The following is a 17,270-nucleotide window of genomic DNA, read 5'->3' as shown; positions in this document are numbered from 1 at the left end:
TAGTTTCACTTTGCCTTTGGCCAGGCACAGGAACACACTCACCTTCTCACATTTGGACTGGCCACAGTCTCGCCCCACCACCAGATAATTTGTCTTCTTGCTGACATTGCCAGTTACTTTTCCTCCGTAGCGTTCAATCAGAGACTTGGCCTCATCTCTCTCAATACACTCCAGAACACCCGTAATTACAAATGTCAGACCTTCCAAGCAGTTTTCAGCTCCCTGAGAACCAGAGCATTGTAGAAAATGCCATTACTGATACAACTCTGCCAAACACCTCTTAACCATCAGCTATTTTGACCCTCTACCATGTCAAGAACCCTATAAAACTTTACAAATAAGATTATCATACCTAGCTAAGTAATAGTTCAAAAAGTTCAAAGGGGAATAGCTACCAACAACACCTCACACATTGTTTACCTGACCATACCTGTGCTTCGAGCATAGCATGTCAGTTAAACGAGTAACAGCAATCTTCAACTTTAAGACCAGAAACTACTTTTCATCATCAGGACTTCCTAAACCAAGTTCTGAATAGAAACTCTTTAGTAGACTTCTTTACATTTAGCCACTGCTTTACATTACAATTTAGGTTATTCTAATACATTCTTCCCACTGGGAAAAAAATATCAGTCTTTAAACAGTTAAGTTGATACTTATTAAACCACTTACAGCAGTAGGTCTACCAAACACTCTGCATATGGAGTCCTGTAGCCAAACTTACCTGAGGTATCTCTTTAGAACCCAGTGCTTTTGGACCCTCACGATTAAGGAAGCTTCGGTAAGCCTGGTAATTGTTTCGCTTCTTTTCAGAGTCCTCAGGACTTACAGACTGGGTCAGGAGAGGGAAAAAAATTAATATACATATTACATATATAAAAACAGCAAAATAAACCCAAGCTTCACAGTTTAAGACATTTTCATGCACCAAAGGAAATGCAAGTTCTAACAGTTGCTTTTAATCTATTAGCATGCAATACTGAAGCTTTTTCTGATTTTGGAGCTTGTGTTGAGATCTTTTTTCTTGTTCCTTTCAAAAATACTTCAAAAACGCTACAGTTTAAAAAATATATACCCATTGTTTATTGTCAGGTTTCTATAGATTCATCAATTGCATATGTACATGCTCACTTAACTCATAAATTGTCACTTTAAATTCACATCCTTTTTAATTTGTGATCTACACTTACATAAAAGCAGAAATACTATGAAGTAGACTTTGAGACATTTAAGCTTCTTAAGTAAAGAACTGTTAAAAACTCACCTGAAAAGGAGGTGCAGACTCTCCATTCTAATTACAACTGTTATTTAATTGTCAAAATTATAGGGTACTTTATACTGTATGATTAAAAGTACATTTTAATGTTGCCAATAACTGCCGGTGTTCAACAAATACAATTATTGAATCAAATAAAAAAAACTAAACTCTATTCCTACACAGCATATCAACAGTAAGAAAAAGTATGAGACTAGAGAGTGAAATGTAAATCCCTAAACAATGACATCTATCATTCTAACCACAGAATAGATCCTCAAGATCAGTAAGTTTTCACTCACTAAATGTCAGAATTCCTGCATTCTGTGTTTTCCAGTGAAGTTAAACAAGAGAAAGCACAGAACTGATTTTGCAGTGTACCTGCACACCTTAATGGACATGAGAGAACCTCAGGTCCCTCATCTGTTTAATTGACACTTTGCCAGGTAATTTTTTCCACGTGGTTTTACAATCGCTGTAAGGAAGGAACTTGCAGTCTTACCAGAACTCAAATCTTTAAAAGCTGCCCAGGAGATTGAAAGTACCAAGTTACAACAGTGACACTTACAATACATGAAAACTATTTTCCTGCAAGCTCCACCAAGACATCTAAATTAATTTTGATAGCTCTTACCTCAGTCTTCTTGGGAGAAACTTTCTCCTTCTTTGGTGTTGTCTTCTCTTCTTTCCCTGAAGCCGCTTTTTCCCTTGATAGTGAATTTTGAGCACCTCTTTCCTTTTCAGCCATCACTTCTTTTTTACCATCAGATGATTGTGGGGATAAACGAGAACCCTTCAACTGTTCGGGTTTAGCTTGTGGCTTTACAGAGTAATTCTTGGCTGCACCAGCTGACTCTGTTGCTTTCACTTGAATTGAAGCAGAGGGAGAAGAGCTCATATATCAAAATGCATCTCATTAATATTATAAATTAGTGCAATGCTTTTCAGGTTCTGTATCCTACCTCTTTCTGACTCCTTATATCCGGCTGCTGTTGTATTAGGGCTGCTGTTGATGCTCAGTACTGTTTGTTCTCCTTCTGTATCTTTCCGAGCCTAAATAAACACACAATGCCTAAGTCAGGGATGTGTGTCCCAAGCTACCACTGGGTAGAAGCAACACACTTCACTTAACTGTGACTAGAACTTAAAATACCATCCCAACACAGGCATCCAGCACACACTGCCTGATTAGCAGGACACCCATTACTGAGCAAGGAAAAGCCAGGAGGGAAGTATAAAAAGTGAGCATGCTATTTCCATGAAAACACTTTCCTACTGTTTTTACTGCATTTGTATGGAAGTCTCAAAACAAAAGTATCTAAATAAGAACAAATCCAACAATGCAATTCCTAAAAGCTTAAGTTTAAAAAGAATTCAACCTTTTTCTTCTGTGGTGTTTCATCCAACATGGCCAGAGTTCTAGCAAATTCTTCATCTTCATGCAGCTGTCTCTCCAGCTGAAAAAAAAAAAAAAAGTATTTTTAGGCTAATGCCAAACAAGTTCTAACTCTAGTATATTTTTAAAAAACTCTAAGTGAGCACATAGCTAGAAAAAGGCTGTCCTACCACAGGCAAATAAATTTCTGGAAATGGCATTAAAGAATTAGTTGTTTCCCCCAGAAAGCAAGACTAGTTAAATCTAATGAGAAAAATTGATTTGTTGCACTAGAAACATTATTATGGCTATAGAAGCTGTTTTCAAAGGAGTTTCTGGTTCATAGTTTTTATTGTTGCATACCCTTTTCTTTTAAATAATCACACTTTGAAGGCAGCACCTCACAACAAAGAGCCTGCAACAAGATGTAACCTTTTGGCTTTATCAAAAGCAGTCCCAAAAGAAAAGCAGTAACAATGTCTGTTAAAAATTGTTATGATCCAGAATTAATGCTTTAGTCTCATTTACTACTAACAGCATATAAAAAAATTTACTACTAGCAACACATATAAAAATAAAAAATCTGTCTGTTTCAGAGAATTTAACTACTGCCCTCAGCTTTGCTCTTAGTGTGTATGAGTCTATTTACTTTAGGAAAGAAAATATACTTTAACTTTTTTAACTCATAAAACTGACTTTATCTGATAGAAGAACCAGTAAGAACAAATAGTGCACAACATCTGTGAAAGTGATTTATTAGTTGTAAAAAACCTCACCAAAGTCAGTTTGGTTTAATTTTTATTTCACTTAACAACATGAACCTGACATCTCCAGTGATAACTGATCCTTTAGTTACTTTTCCTGTCCAATATGGTGCCTTGGGGAAAACCTTTTCTATTCATGGTGTTCACTACTGCCAATAAATATCGGCCATTGTTTCAACAAGCAAACAACAAAATTACTTTCATAATTGAAATCCAGCATGCCATGCTGTAAGATCCCAGTAGATGACTTTATAAAACCAGTATGCCACAGGCATTGTCTGTATGTGAAATCTACCTTCCCTGTGTATACTGAGAAAAGGAAAGGGCAGTGATCACCAAATGCTAAGCAGACTGAGGCAGGGATACACCTGATATAAAGTACTCTGATGCACAGAAACTCTGACTGTTATATATAAGATCAGTTCAAATGAAAGACATGATCTTATTTTTACTGACAGGTTGTTTAACTTTCTAGTAGGGTAAAGTTGGATTCATTCACTCTCATCCTTACCTTCAGAGGTGCAGATTTGTCTGTACAATCTACTTATTTCAAACAATACTCAATATTACAAATATATGTAGGAAATCAAATTGTCCCAAAAGCAAGTAAGAATGTGTAAGTGTACCTTCCCCTCATATTAGTACTGATTCAAATAGGAAAGCTTAAGACATGTAAGGGTCATTCACATTTTTCTCAACTATAAGAAAATTCAGAAGACAAGTAAAACAGATCATGGATGGCAATGACTTTTAATTTTTTCACTCCAGAGAATGAAAAAAAAACATAACACCATCAAAACACTACCAAACATGAGGAAGCAGAAAGTGAATTCTGTGTGAAAGGCAGGATTATTAGAAGCACATCAGCCGCACAGATAAAGTCTGGATAGAAGGAAAACAGATTAAGTGATACAGTCTATTTACACAGCTGAAATAATGGCTATAAAAATAACTGTGTGACCAGGCTTGCACATATTGATGAATTTTATTACACTTAGTTATAGCATACCTGGAAAGTCCATTTCTTAAGGAAAAACAATTTTAGAGTTAAACAAACTGCTCTTGATATAGAGCATTAAATTTGTAAAGTTTTTACCTCTGAGTCTTCTTCAAGCTGCAGTTGCCTAGCAATGGCCTCATCATCTAGTGTGCTGTCACTGCTCTGTGAAGGCTGTATTAAAGAAAAAAGACCAACTATTCAGTTACCCCATTACTGTGTCAATTATAGTAATTTAATATGTATAGATTACTTCTGTCTGCTTCTAGAAAAGGACTGTGAATGAGACATGCAACATTAATTTCTAGCTCTCAAACCTAAACATTATTAAATAAGGCTATTTTCAAAGGACTTTATTATTCAAAACAAGACTATTATTATATAAATGTCTCAGCTCTTCCAACAATGCTGAACACCTCTGAAGCTATCACCAGTTGGCCCACTTGAAAAATACATCAATAACTACACTGGGAATTTTTAAGTTCTTCCACACTTTACTTGGTGATTTGTTATTCTATGAACACGTGTGCCATAAAACTTGGGAAAACAATCTTCTCCCTCTCTTGCCTGCCCTCCACCCTCAAATATAAGCTATCCCTTCCACTCACTAACCTCAGAAAACTTAATGGATTTCAAGAAGAGTCGCCTGAGAAGGGGCAATAAGAAAATACTGCCTTCAACTTTGTGCTATCAAACACAGAAATGCTACTCCAAACTTGTATCTGAGGACATGACCTGCACACACGGATCATCAGAGCTCAACTTCCACATGAGCAATCATTACTAAGTAACATGAGATAGGAGCAGCAGTTAAGTAGTTCCTTGTAGTCAAGCTGCTCATTTGGAGCTGCCATCAGACACATGAGCAGCCTAAAGGAACATCATCAGTACTCACCTCTTTCCTTTTACTTGCCACCAGTTTCTTTTCTGAGCGTTGGACACACCTTGTCCCAAAGAAATCAAGTGCAGAGGTGGGAGTCTGTTTCACTGGAGACAGGGGTTTGCTTTTAGCTTGTGGTTTTACCTCTTCTTTTTTCACAGTATTTGTTCCTGGACGACCAGTCGCTGACATCCCATTCTCCTTTGGCTTCAGGGAAATTCTTTTATTGGAAAAATCATCATCTTCATCTAAACACAAAGAGAATTCCATCACTTCTGGTACACAGAACTCAAGTTCTAATAACTGAACTGCCAAGAGAACTATTTTAGCACATTACATCCACTCAGATCCTAAAAAAATGCTACAGGCATGCTGAAGTTTTTTGAAAAAAGGCTGAGTTGCACAACACATAGTGTTTAACAACTTTAATAGCATAACCTGAGTCTGAACAGATTCAGTACTGAAATAACAACACGTTTGTTACTTGTGTAATGTATTAACATTATGTCTCAATTAGAGAAGTTCAGAAGGAATGCCTCCCCTTCTTAAATGTGGAAAACAATAAACAGATCCAGATCAATAACTCTCTCCTTAACTAATGAATGTCAAATTGAACAGCATACCTCTTCCTTCACATTTTATGTGAAATGCAAAGGCACATTTATTACTTTATAGTATTCATCAACAAAACAGTTAATATAGGCTTTGTAGACATGTATTCTTAAGAATCTCTCCATCTTACATTACAAACCAAGAAAAAATAACAGAACATTTTCTTTACCAAAAAAACCCAAAAACTCTTGGGTAAGTTCCTTGGGTTATTTTTAAAGTATTGTTCATAGTTTATGAAGGTTTAGCAAAAACATTTTTTTTTTTTCACTTTTTCCCTTTTAGAGATTCTATAAGATCTCTACATCTTTGCACTTAAACACATTCTCCTTCCAGTACAGTCAAACTCAACTCAAAAAAATGCAACAATTTCACAGAATGCAGAAATCAGACAAGGTCTGCAAGACAAAATGGATTTTTCAGTTTGAAAGGAGGAGGAAAAGTGGAATACACAGTCTTACTAAGAATTATCCCACAGAATGTGGAAAAAAATTTTAATCTCTCATTTTCAGACTCTTATCTAATAACCAGCATGTGGTCTGGCCAGCAATGAAAGCGTTTGATGGCCATTTATAACTTCTGAACCCAAACTCTATATCCAGTCAATCAATCAAGAAAAAATGAATATTAAGAACTTCTAAGAGTTTTATGTCATGTTGTGAAGTCTTACGGACAGTTATACAAATGTAACCCTCTGACTGAGGCACACAAAACCTCACTTATCATTGCCATGTGACTGGATTAATACAGCAGCACAGAAGACAAACATCAGTGGACAAACTTCTGACTAGTGATAAAAGCACCATCTTTGTGAATTCTTCTACAAATTCAAAGTGAGCAAATAAAATGAGAGAAAACCCCCCAAATTAACATTAGACACACTAAAAAAAACAAAGGAAAGACTTGAGAGGAACAGAAACAGAGGCAGTTTTATTTGCATGCCTCTAACTGAAATCTAGTTGTACTTTTCTCAAAATACAGATGTTTTAGACACTCACCTCAACATATCATAAACACAGATTGTTGTAGATATGTTTTTTAACAGAACTCAAATTGACAGCATTATCACAAAAACATGTTCATTTTCCAGCAACCCCTAATTTAAGTCCCCATATTTCTTTTCATACAAAAATTTGTTTTCTTACCACTTCCCTAAGTTTAGAAGATGTTATATGTCTGTCATCTCTTATTTTTGTTGTACTCTAGACAAAGATGGAGGGAAACAATTGTTTTTGTTTCACCTATTCTCAACAGATGGCAGTGTTTTAGAGTGTTTTAGGCATCAGCCAGAACTTGCTGCTACTGAATATTTGCTAGGCAGAATATAATGAGAACCAAGCACGATTCTGCCTATTGCTGGGAGAGAGAGGGAAAAAACTAACACAAAGATGCATCTGGTAAGGGGGTAGATTAGTTCAGCAGTTAAAATGAGAATGCCTAAAGATAAAAGTTTATCCAGGAGAAAGTGACATTTCAGCCAACTCAATTCACAATGCAATAAATGGAAGGAAAATTCAATCCCAGGACCTCAGCTGACAGCAGCAGGTTTTACACAAAGGTAAAAGCTTTACTATTCTCAACACAATTTATTTTCCCAATGCAGCAGTAAATGTCCTGCTGCCATTTAGCTCAATTTCACAAACTATGACTTATCAGGGAGATTTGGACACTAGATGCTATAGACTCCTAATTTACAACAGTTTCAACTCTGAATAGGAGATTGCTTATCTCAAACAACTTCAAGAATATTTTTGGTTCTTTCAAATTTTCCAGTTTAACAACAAAAAAAAAACATTTGCAGGAGTAAAATATACTGCTACTGTAAATCAGCCGTTAATGTAGATGTAATTACATTTACTTGTCTTAAGATTACACAAATCCTATTCTACCCCCTGGTCCCAGCTTTTCTTAAACTAAGGACTGCCCAATGATGAAAAAGAATTTTTACTTATTATTCTTATCAGAAGATCTGTATGCAATATTGATTTTTTTTATTATTCACTTATAGCCATAAACAGCAACAAAAGCCAACAGGATATTGCTTTCTCTTAAGTAGAAAGAAGTAAATACAATTAGATTTTAATTAAAAAATATATAGACTCAAGTAATTCATGAAGCCAGTACTACACATTATCAATCATTAAAACTTGGCTTTAATTACGTTGTTCCAAGAAATGACAGGATTAGAAGCATTTATGGACTGCAAGCAGTGGCTGAAGATAGACAAGAGACTCACTTATGAAGAGTCATTGATAAATGTAAATAAAGAAAAGGGAGAATGAGAACATCGAAGTTGTCATTAGGAAACAAAACCATCCTGATTCTATTAAGTGGGTTTCAAAGGAGGCTTTAGGAGACTGACATTCAGGCTACAGTTTCATCCCAGGTTCAGGAAATTCATAAACACATCACAAATTCACCTGATCTCCAGGCACTCCCCTTATTTCAAGTACCAATAAACACCAACTTTTTCAGTAAAACCTTAACACTTTTCCTTGAAACAAACTGCTCCCACACACCTACTGCCACAGAAGTGAACAGCAAAGTTAATCAGCTGCACACTTCCAGTCCCCTGACAAGCATGAAGGTAACTTTATTTACAACTCTGAAAATGCCAAGAGAGTCGTAATATTGCTGCTGCACTAATCAGGCCAATGTTTCTAAATACCTGACCTGTAAAAGGATAAAGATGTGTTCTTATTCGTACAAGCAAACCAATAATTTGTAGAAAATACAAGTGAAAGTTTGGGTTTTAATTTGTAAAAATTGTAGATTAATTGCATTCTTATAGCAATTGCTGGGCAAACCTTGAGATAGCCTTACATGTGGGCATGGACTTCACCGAGAAATAGGAATCAATTTCATCATCAACTAGACAACTTTTCTGTTGTAAAACCTTCCTACATCTGAACATGACTATGCCAAAAACAGTGTTTCCTGTTTACGTTGATCCATCTTTGTGTGCTACACAATGGAAAAATATCCTGAACATACACGTCTTTATTTTTCCCAGGATCTGCTTAGAACTACAGATACAGGTAAAGACTGTATATTCTAGTTGAGGCTTCTGGAAATCGAGTACATGTGACAAAGGGAAAGCTAATCACGTGATCAATAGAACACACAGGCAGTGATGATCAGGAGACTGCTTTTAATTATTTTGTATGCAAACACTACACATATGCCAGGCAATGTAGGAGGACAAACTTCCCTAGCAACAAACACCTGTCATCCTGGGGGTTTTACAGCTATTCCATGACGTTAAAGCACAGTTGGCTGGCTTTCATTTTATACACCATTCCAGCAGTAGCACAACTACGTTAATAAACCAATGCCAGCAGGTCATTTGTAACTGTTTGTTACTCCCCTTCCTCCCTGATATCCTCACCCTTTCTCAAAAGAGTTTCACCTGTTGATTACAGAACAACATCTGTGGCTGTTCCCTAACTGAGCCTGATGAAAATTATCTAGGCTGTTTTAAACATAAATTCAGATCCTTTTAAAAGGCTTGGGCACAGGAATTACCTCAGCCAATCTAAAAAGGAAGCAAATCTATTGCAGGCAGGGACAATGGCAACAAGCAGCATAGGACAGATCCTCAGAGGGCCTTCAGAACAATATATTGTATTAATTTATTATTTCTGTACTGTCCAGTTGCTTGTCTCTAGAGAATATAATTCCCTGGTTCCTATTCTATTTAGGATACAAAATATTTGAGGCAGAGACAGCCTCTTACTATGATGTCACAAAACCAACTCCAAATACAGGCAGGGCACCTACAGATTATAAATAGCTTGTACTTATTATGACATTAGTTGAATGGCATTTGTAGACTCCTACCTAAGGATTTCTGTATGGAGCTAAAGGACTATATCCTAAAACTATTAAATCTACATCACTTGTAAAAAATTATAATACTCTGGACATTTCTCAGTTTCAATGACACCTGCACAGGTACTTAAAACAGTTCCTGTCCTACAGAACATGCGATCTCCAGCAATAGGCATTGCTGTCTAAGCTAAACTGAGAGTGCAGAAAATAAGGTTTGTCTACAGCCCTAGTATTGACTTTATTTACTTTACCTATGCATGGGTCAGCACTCAGCACTCCCAACACTTGGCAGGATTGAGTTCTGTACTCGTTTTTTGCCTAAAGTAACTCTTCAAGAAGATTATCTTTATGATAACCACTTCTCAAAAAAGCCAGCAAGTCTATTCCAACTCAACCCCTGCAATTCCTTCTAAAGAACAGATGCTATGTGTGATGAGCAAAGTGTATTTTTTCTTTTTCCTCATTTTAAAAAGCTAGTAGTTGCAACCTACATTTAAAAATTTAGATATTATGTCATTATGTCATTGTAGATTTTTCATGCCATTTCTCAAAAAACTAACTGATTTTAGATGTAATACAAACATGCACTTTAAACCACAATTATTAACACTTGGCCTATATTGATAGGTCAAGGTTCGGTGCTGTTATAAAAATATAAAGCTTACCTGAATCATTTCACCTTTACACCCCTGAAACAAATTTACCTTTGGATTTTTCAGTTATAAAACTGAAACCTTAGAAAGTTGCCTCTGTTTTATTTTTCACTTTGAGATAAATAGGTTTAGAGATACAATACTGAAATGCAGTTAACCACCATGAGTTAGACACTTGAGTGTCAAACTACATAGCCTTTGATATCCTTGGTTCAATACATACCAAATTGAACTGTTAGTCAAGTCTGTATGCTTAGTTTTGGGACCATTAAAATATGTAAGGGTGATTATGTTTAAACCAAAATAAATTATCTTAACCTGCAAACCCATCAATTATAGCAACTCCTTCCAAATGAAACGCTTGCACTTGGCATAGAAACAGCTGTATTATCTCAGCAAGCAGTTAGAAAGGATCAGTCCATTAACTTATTCCAGCTTATTATTATTGAAACGTTTATTCACTTAAGCAGGTTATTTTTCTACAACAGTAGTTCACAGAAGCAGACCTGAATCCCACCATGCAACAAAATTTCATGTTCTGGTCTAATTGCCTGAAGTTATCCGTGTGACAGGAATATTCAGTAATGTCACATGAATAATTACAAAACTGGGAAAAAAAAGTAACTTCAAGCAATCCAGGCAAGTAAAAATGTGCTAATTTTTTCCAGCTGCAGCTCAGGCAGCTCAACTTACTGAGCCTTTCAGGACACAGTGCTCTGTTTTCAAACAAAATCAATCTGTGTAGAAAAAAAAATCCAAACATAAATCCTCTTTTTACATTTTGAACTAATCCAGCAGATTAACCACATTAAGACTGGTTACTGTGGCAGCTCAATTAAGAGGTCTGAAAAGGAGGAAAAAGATCTCCAGCATGGAGAATAGGAACAGGCAGAGGAAAGCAGCAACATCTTGAGCTAACACAGCTACAGCTTGAAGAGTTGCTACAGAGACTAAACTAAAATTAATTTTATTTCGTGTCCTGCCATGTTTGAAATACAGGCTCACAAGTAATTCTAATGTCTTCTGATAAATTAATCCTTTTTTTAGTCATAATTACATTTATATCTCAATATTGCTGTTATCCTAGTTTCTGTACACATCACTTCTATAAGAATAAGATTATACTTTACTTCATCCGTGTGTCTGATTTACACTTACTCCCCTACTCAGGGAGTTTACTACCATACATTCAGTATGTTCATACAACACTCCTCTCAACTCTCAAGAGACTGAGAACAAGAGCATATTTACCATTACATGATCCCCTTATGTTGTACTGCTGGTATTCCCAAACTTCACCAAATCAATTTTAAACAGGCTCACTCCTCAATAACTTCTACCTTTTCCTCTACAACATTCATCCCTGCTTCTTCTGAGGATTTCTGCCAGAACCCACTCTCATTCCTTGAAAGCATTTCAAAACTCCCCTAAGGTTCAACTACACCTTCTCAACTGACCTTTCATGAAACACTTTAGAGGAAAGTTTGTACACAGACTACTATTTATCTCCTCCTCACATTTTCACTTCAGTATAGCATTTTCCATAAGTAAGTAGAACACAAGTATCACCCAGGAAGTGCCAGTGACAATATTTTATTTCACCGTGAAATATTTCAGTGAAAGACACATTTATTCACTGAATAAGCCTGCTGCTCCTTTGAACCTATGCTTGGATGTGGGGACTGTTTTTTGCCCACCAGTATTAGCACTTAATTTTTTGTCTGAGGTTGTATAGGTTTGTTTTGTTGTTTGTTTGCTCATCCCCAATATTCTCTACATTAGAAGGGTCTGTATTCAGCAAGGATTTTCACAAGCTATTCTTTTTGTCCTGTCTTCTAAGCTAAGGAAGAACCTTCCAGTAACCTGCAGACGTCCTCAGTTCCTACCATGTCAGTGTTTCTACCTTTATAAATAATTCAGGCTATCTCTACAATAAGGCTTTTCTATTTTTAAAAATATTCAAGCAATCAAGACAATTGCTAAGTATACATGATTACCTCTACACAATATATATGAAAGATTAAGTATTCACTTCAAGAGAGGTCAAAATTCTTGCTAAATAACCACCTGTGATGAAACCAGATGAGGTTCAACGAACCATGCTAACAGGTCGTCTACAAAGTTCAAGGTTCTATACTTCATTAAACAGCACAAGTATTATTTTAACAAGTACAGTGAACATCTGGATTTTTCCCAATCACCTAAGACTGTACTACCAACAAAAAAAGGCTCTTTTTTCCCCTTGTTACTGTGCAGAATAACTTAGTTTTATCTTTGGCTATTATTTAACTAAATATTTATTTAGATTAAATGTATCAATAAAAAACAAAGAGCAACTATTCTTGCTTTGTTCTTTTGTTTTTTAAAAAATTAATTTGTTCACAAGCCAATAAGAAAGCAACACAATAATCCAGATCAGTCTACACTTATACAAATCAAAAGGTTAATTTCCTCAAACACTTTTGGAGAAAGATGTATCCCACATAGATATATCTTATATATAAGATACATATTTACTTATAGGTATATATTGAATAATATATTCAATACTTAATATTGAAGTATAATTTCAAATTCTTTTTCAGCTGAAAAGAAATTCAAGCAACAAGAGGAAGGAAGTTTCAAATTAAATTGAAAAATAGGTTAAGGTAATCAGCTACTAAATTTCTACTGCCTTCTTGATGCTACAAGGCTCTTTGAAACACTGCTATGGACAGAGCCCTTGAGAATGAGATTCAGACTTTTGAGTGAGTCCAAGCAGCATATTCTTAGTTGAAGTTTTCAGTTCCATAACAGTAAAAAAAAGGGACAAATTTCTACAAATTCTGTTAGGGCCTTTTTTATCTGTATGTCTATATTCCTATTCTTGTAAAGCATATTTATCTGAAGCCAACTCCTGTATTGATCCACTTAAATGCACTCAGCTTGACAGTTCCATCAGGCAGAAGAAACAATTTATAGAAATTAAATGTAAACAAAATTCAAGCATTATGTCTCAAGGTTATAAAGGCATTGTTTTAAAATACACTGTTAAATCAAACCTATGTGTACTTAAGACTCCTTTGATAAGAGTAACCTTGAGCCCGTGGTTTTCGGGGATTTCACTAATAACCTTGAGTAGTGTTCCCATGGTATCCCTATGCAGAAAAACTTGATTACACCACTTGGGATTGTGTAATAAACCTAAATATATGCTGCTTATTACCCAGAAATTTGATCATTTACCTAGTCTAGGATAAATGCTTTTAAAGATCCTTTTAATTAGGAAAGAATAGAGGGAAAAACTGTCAAAGGAAACAAAGCTTTGAGTAAAAGGATAAATAAGACAAATTAAATGTTCATGTTATTCTGGAAAATTGAACTCATTTGAATACCTGATGTGGTACAGCAATATGCTAGGTCAACTACCCAGGACAAGCAAAATAAGCACAATGTATTTTAGATACAGAAAAGACCCCAAGGAGGAAGAAAGGGATAAGAAAAAAAAAAAAAACAACAGCTGAACAACACTGCAGCAAACAAACCCTTTTTGTTTTAAAAATGCATGGTAGTATTATAGAGAGGCAATGTTTATGTTCAGCAATAAACTTACCAAAAAAACCCCACTACCACACCTAGGGACATTGTCCACTCTTCCAAAGCAAAGTATAACAAAACTCAAAGAGAGATTACAGAAGCCCTACTAAAATTCTCTTACTTAAAAACCATGTTTTATCAAAACAGATTTGGATTCAAGTCTGTTAATTCAATCACAGTTTCTTCAGGAAATGCTGTGGCTAGTAAAGAACTCTTCTCCAGAGACAAATACAGAAGGCAGAAGACAGAAGTTACAGCTTCAGCCCAACTCAGATGGGGTGCAGAAGTAGAGGCAACCACTGCAGCAACTGACAAAATAAATGTTTGTGGTGAGAAGTCCAAGACAAAACCCAGGAACTTTTCAGTCACCAACATATCACACGGAGATTGGACATGGAAGGTTATATATCAGGTAAAATAGAAATCCCTGTTTTCAAACTGGCAGCCAACAGTCAAAGCTGACATACATTTCAAAGTATACTAGTGAGCAGCTAAACTATATTAAAGGTACTTCCTTAGCTTCCTCCCCTAAATCTACGGAATTCTCTTAAGGAAGCATTACCTCATTAAACTACATGCCTATTTAAATCAACCTAAGCCACTACTCAACATCACCTCAGTTTTCACCCTGCTCCTGACTTTACAGTACTTGAGGCTAAACTTCTGAAGCATTTGTGGTCAGCTTGTTTAAGGAGAACATAATTTGTCTTCCTCGGTGTTAGGTTTTATGGTCACATTTGAGTCTATCAGTCAAACAATCCATCCCACTGTAACATAACCCACCCCATTACAGGTGAACATACAATGATATATTTCTTCCATTACCTGTCTCTGAAATATAAACAACAGGATCCTGCTTTAGAACTTTACCAAGTTTTGAAGTAGCTGCTTTTTTCTCAGGTGACTTCTTGGATTTTTTCACTGACTGCACCTCCTCTTCTGAATCTGTGTTTCGACCACAACATAAATGTATATTTCCTCCAAATACACATAGGCTTTAAGTAATAGATCACAGAACAGTTAACATGTGTTCACATATATTCAGCTGAGTGAGAAAAAGACTCCGTATTCCTACCATATGGTAGGAAGATCAGAGCTTAGCTTCCCTTTTCATCTACCATATAAATGACTACATGAAAATTTGGTCAGAACTCAAGTCTTGACAGTGTTTTTTGTTTACATACAATAAATATTTTGTTATGTATTTCAGTAACTGCTATACCTGTACAGCAACCTTTCCAAAAATGAATGTAACCGTCAAAAATACCACAGCAATGTACTTCAAAAAAACCAAACGCCCCCAACAAAACAAAACAAAAGAATTTTAAAAAACTCCAACACCAAACCCACAAAAAATATAGTATTATGCTGGGCTATTCAAATAAGTGGAAACCTATTCCAAAAGCTAACAGGCAAAAAAAAAAAAAAAAAAATTCACAGAAGTGGTGCTCTGATTTTTCAGAATAACACTGGTGAATTGCCACTCACATCACCAGCCATTCTCCATGTCCCAAAAGCTGTTGAGATGACAGATTTACACTACTGTGGATTATGGATCCCAGCATCCACATGAATAGACAGGAGAAACTGAAGAAGCAGAGACAACTAACAAGTGTTAAAGAGGGCTAACCTTAGTCTACCGCTTTTCATGATAAACACAAATATATTGTAACTATATCTAAAAAAAAAGAGTGGCTACAGTCAACTGACTTGAGTACTGGCAGCCCGGCACAAAACAAAACAAACAAAATCATCACCAACACCACCACCAAAAAGCACTATTTCTCTTTTTCTCTCCTACTTCTAAAGGGTTAGAACTTGCTAAATCTCCAAACAATATCAGTACTTCAAAGGTAGCAGCAATATATTAATTTTGTATTCCTACTATTCCTCACTGCTGAACAGGAACTGTTCATAAAACTCAACCCACAAAAACTTTCAGATATACAATTTACCTAATCAACCTTCCATGCTGATGCAAAAAATACAAAGGAATATTCAGAAACAACTATTAACATTACCTGAATCATAGATTATTCTTCTCTTCTTTTTCATCCGCTTTTGTTTAGAGTCATCTTCACTGGGTGAATTATTCACCTAAATATAACAGTCCATTAGTTCAACCATTAAACAGATCCTCTCAGCTTTTAGTCAGTCATGCATTCAAATTTATGAGCTTCAAACAAATTCTAACAGAAATTACTAATTGTCCAATATTACATTTGCCAATGGTCTCATGCTAATTTGTGGAAAGGGGAAAATAAGGAAGAATTTTCACATTGAAATTACATAGTCAGAATACTTATTTAAGTAGCACTTTACTTCTAAGCTGTTATGTTTCACATTAAACATTCCATTTTATTAGAAATTCTTCCACTCTTTAAATTATTTTAAAACTAGCTTTAGCCATTGCTTTTCCTTTTTATACAGCTCAGATGATTAACACATAAAGTAGTTTGAAACCAAAACCTAATCTAGCTGCAATCTCATTTTAAAGAATTTGGTCTTCGCAGCAGGTTTAGAGAAGTGATCCAAATAAACACAATGTTCATGTTTCCTGCACAGGTGTTAAAAATACTGGTCAGCAGGCACTACACCACAGACTTTTACCTCATTTGTAAGCATGACACCTTTATGATATGTCTACATCTACTGGGCACAAACCTTGGGTTTATTAGACTAAAAAACAACATTAGCAAACCTACTTAGAGAACTGTGGCAAATAGTCAAAATAACTTCAAATATATGAGACTGTTCCTACACTAGCACCTAACTGTAACAACTTCTACCTAACTTTGTCCAACAAACCAAATTTCTTAAATCAACGATTTTCTTCACCACCTACTAAGTTTTACTGCTAGAAGTTAATTTTAAGGGGCAGTTTCCTCCCATGCCTATAAAAACAACTGACATATAGACTGTTATTTTAGCATATGAAAAGAACCATGACTTTAAGAAATGCTAGATACACAAACAATCCAGCTTCAGAGAAACCAAGCACTTCATAAATATGAAAAGCAACTCTAACCTTAGTTTCCTTTTCCCTTTTCTTCCCATTTGAGGGTCCTTCACCATTTTTAATTTTTTCACTCTTTTTCACAGTCTCACATTCTTGTCGCTTTCCAGAAGGTACAACACCAAAAAATTTCCGGATATCCTAGTAAAAGGGAAGAGAGATTCATAAATTTTTAAATACAGAGAGCTCTTCACACTACAAAAGAGCAAAGCACTAAAGTTACCTTCTCACCAATTCCATTACACTTACTGATTCTGAAATTCTGTTAACAGTTCAGAAAACAGTTAAAAGTATCTGCTCAGACACCCACACCA

At 35.6% G+C, this 17,270-nt stretch overlaps 1 protein-coding gene across 4 annotated transcripts in view; it reads right to left on the bottom strand.

Moving 5' to 3' along the window:
• The window catches only part of RFC1 (replication factor C subunit 1), a 37,865-nt gene that overhangs the window by 11,537 nt on the left and 9,058 nt on the right, over window positions 1-17,270 (bottom strand). For 3 of the 4 annotated variants that reach the window (XM_058837123.1, XM_058837124.1, XM_058837125.1), the window contains exons 3-12: window positions 16,969-17,097; window positions 15,962-16,037; window positions 14,766-14,885; window positions 5,287-5,519; window positions 4,491-4,565; window positions 2,635-2,712; window positions 2,218-2,308; window positions 1,890-2,122; window positions 725-832; window positions 43-222 (exon numbers count right to left, since the gene is read on the bottom strand). In XM_058837123.1, coding sequence (XP_058693106.1) covers window positions 43-222; window positions 725-832; window positions 1,890-2,122; window positions 2,218-2,308; window positions 2,635-2,712; window positions 4,491-4,565; window positions 5,287-5,519; window positions 14,766-14,885; window positions 15,962-16,037; window positions 16,969-17,097 — 1,323 coding nt within the window. The remainder of the gene's footprint in view (window positions 1-42; window positions 223-724; window positions 833-1,889; window positions 2,123-2,217; window positions 2,309-2,634; window positions 2,713-4,490; window positions 4,566-5,286; window positions 5,520-14,765; window positions 14,886-15,961; window positions 16,038-16,968; window positions 17,098-17,270) is intronic. The other variant, XM_058837126.1, reaches the window with a different exon arrangement.

The sequence above is a fragment of the Poecile atricapillus genome, chromosome 4, assembly GCF_030490865.1.
Source record: "Poecile atricapillus isolate bPoeAtr1 chromosome 4, bPoeAtr1.hap1, whole genome shotgun sequence".
Lineage (NCBI taxonomy): Eukaryota > Metazoa > Chordata > Aves > Passeriformes > Paridae > Poecile > Poecile atricapillus.
The sequence above is the reverse complement of the archived record's forward strand: the minus strand, read 5'-3'. Positions and strand labels throughout refer to the sequence as shown.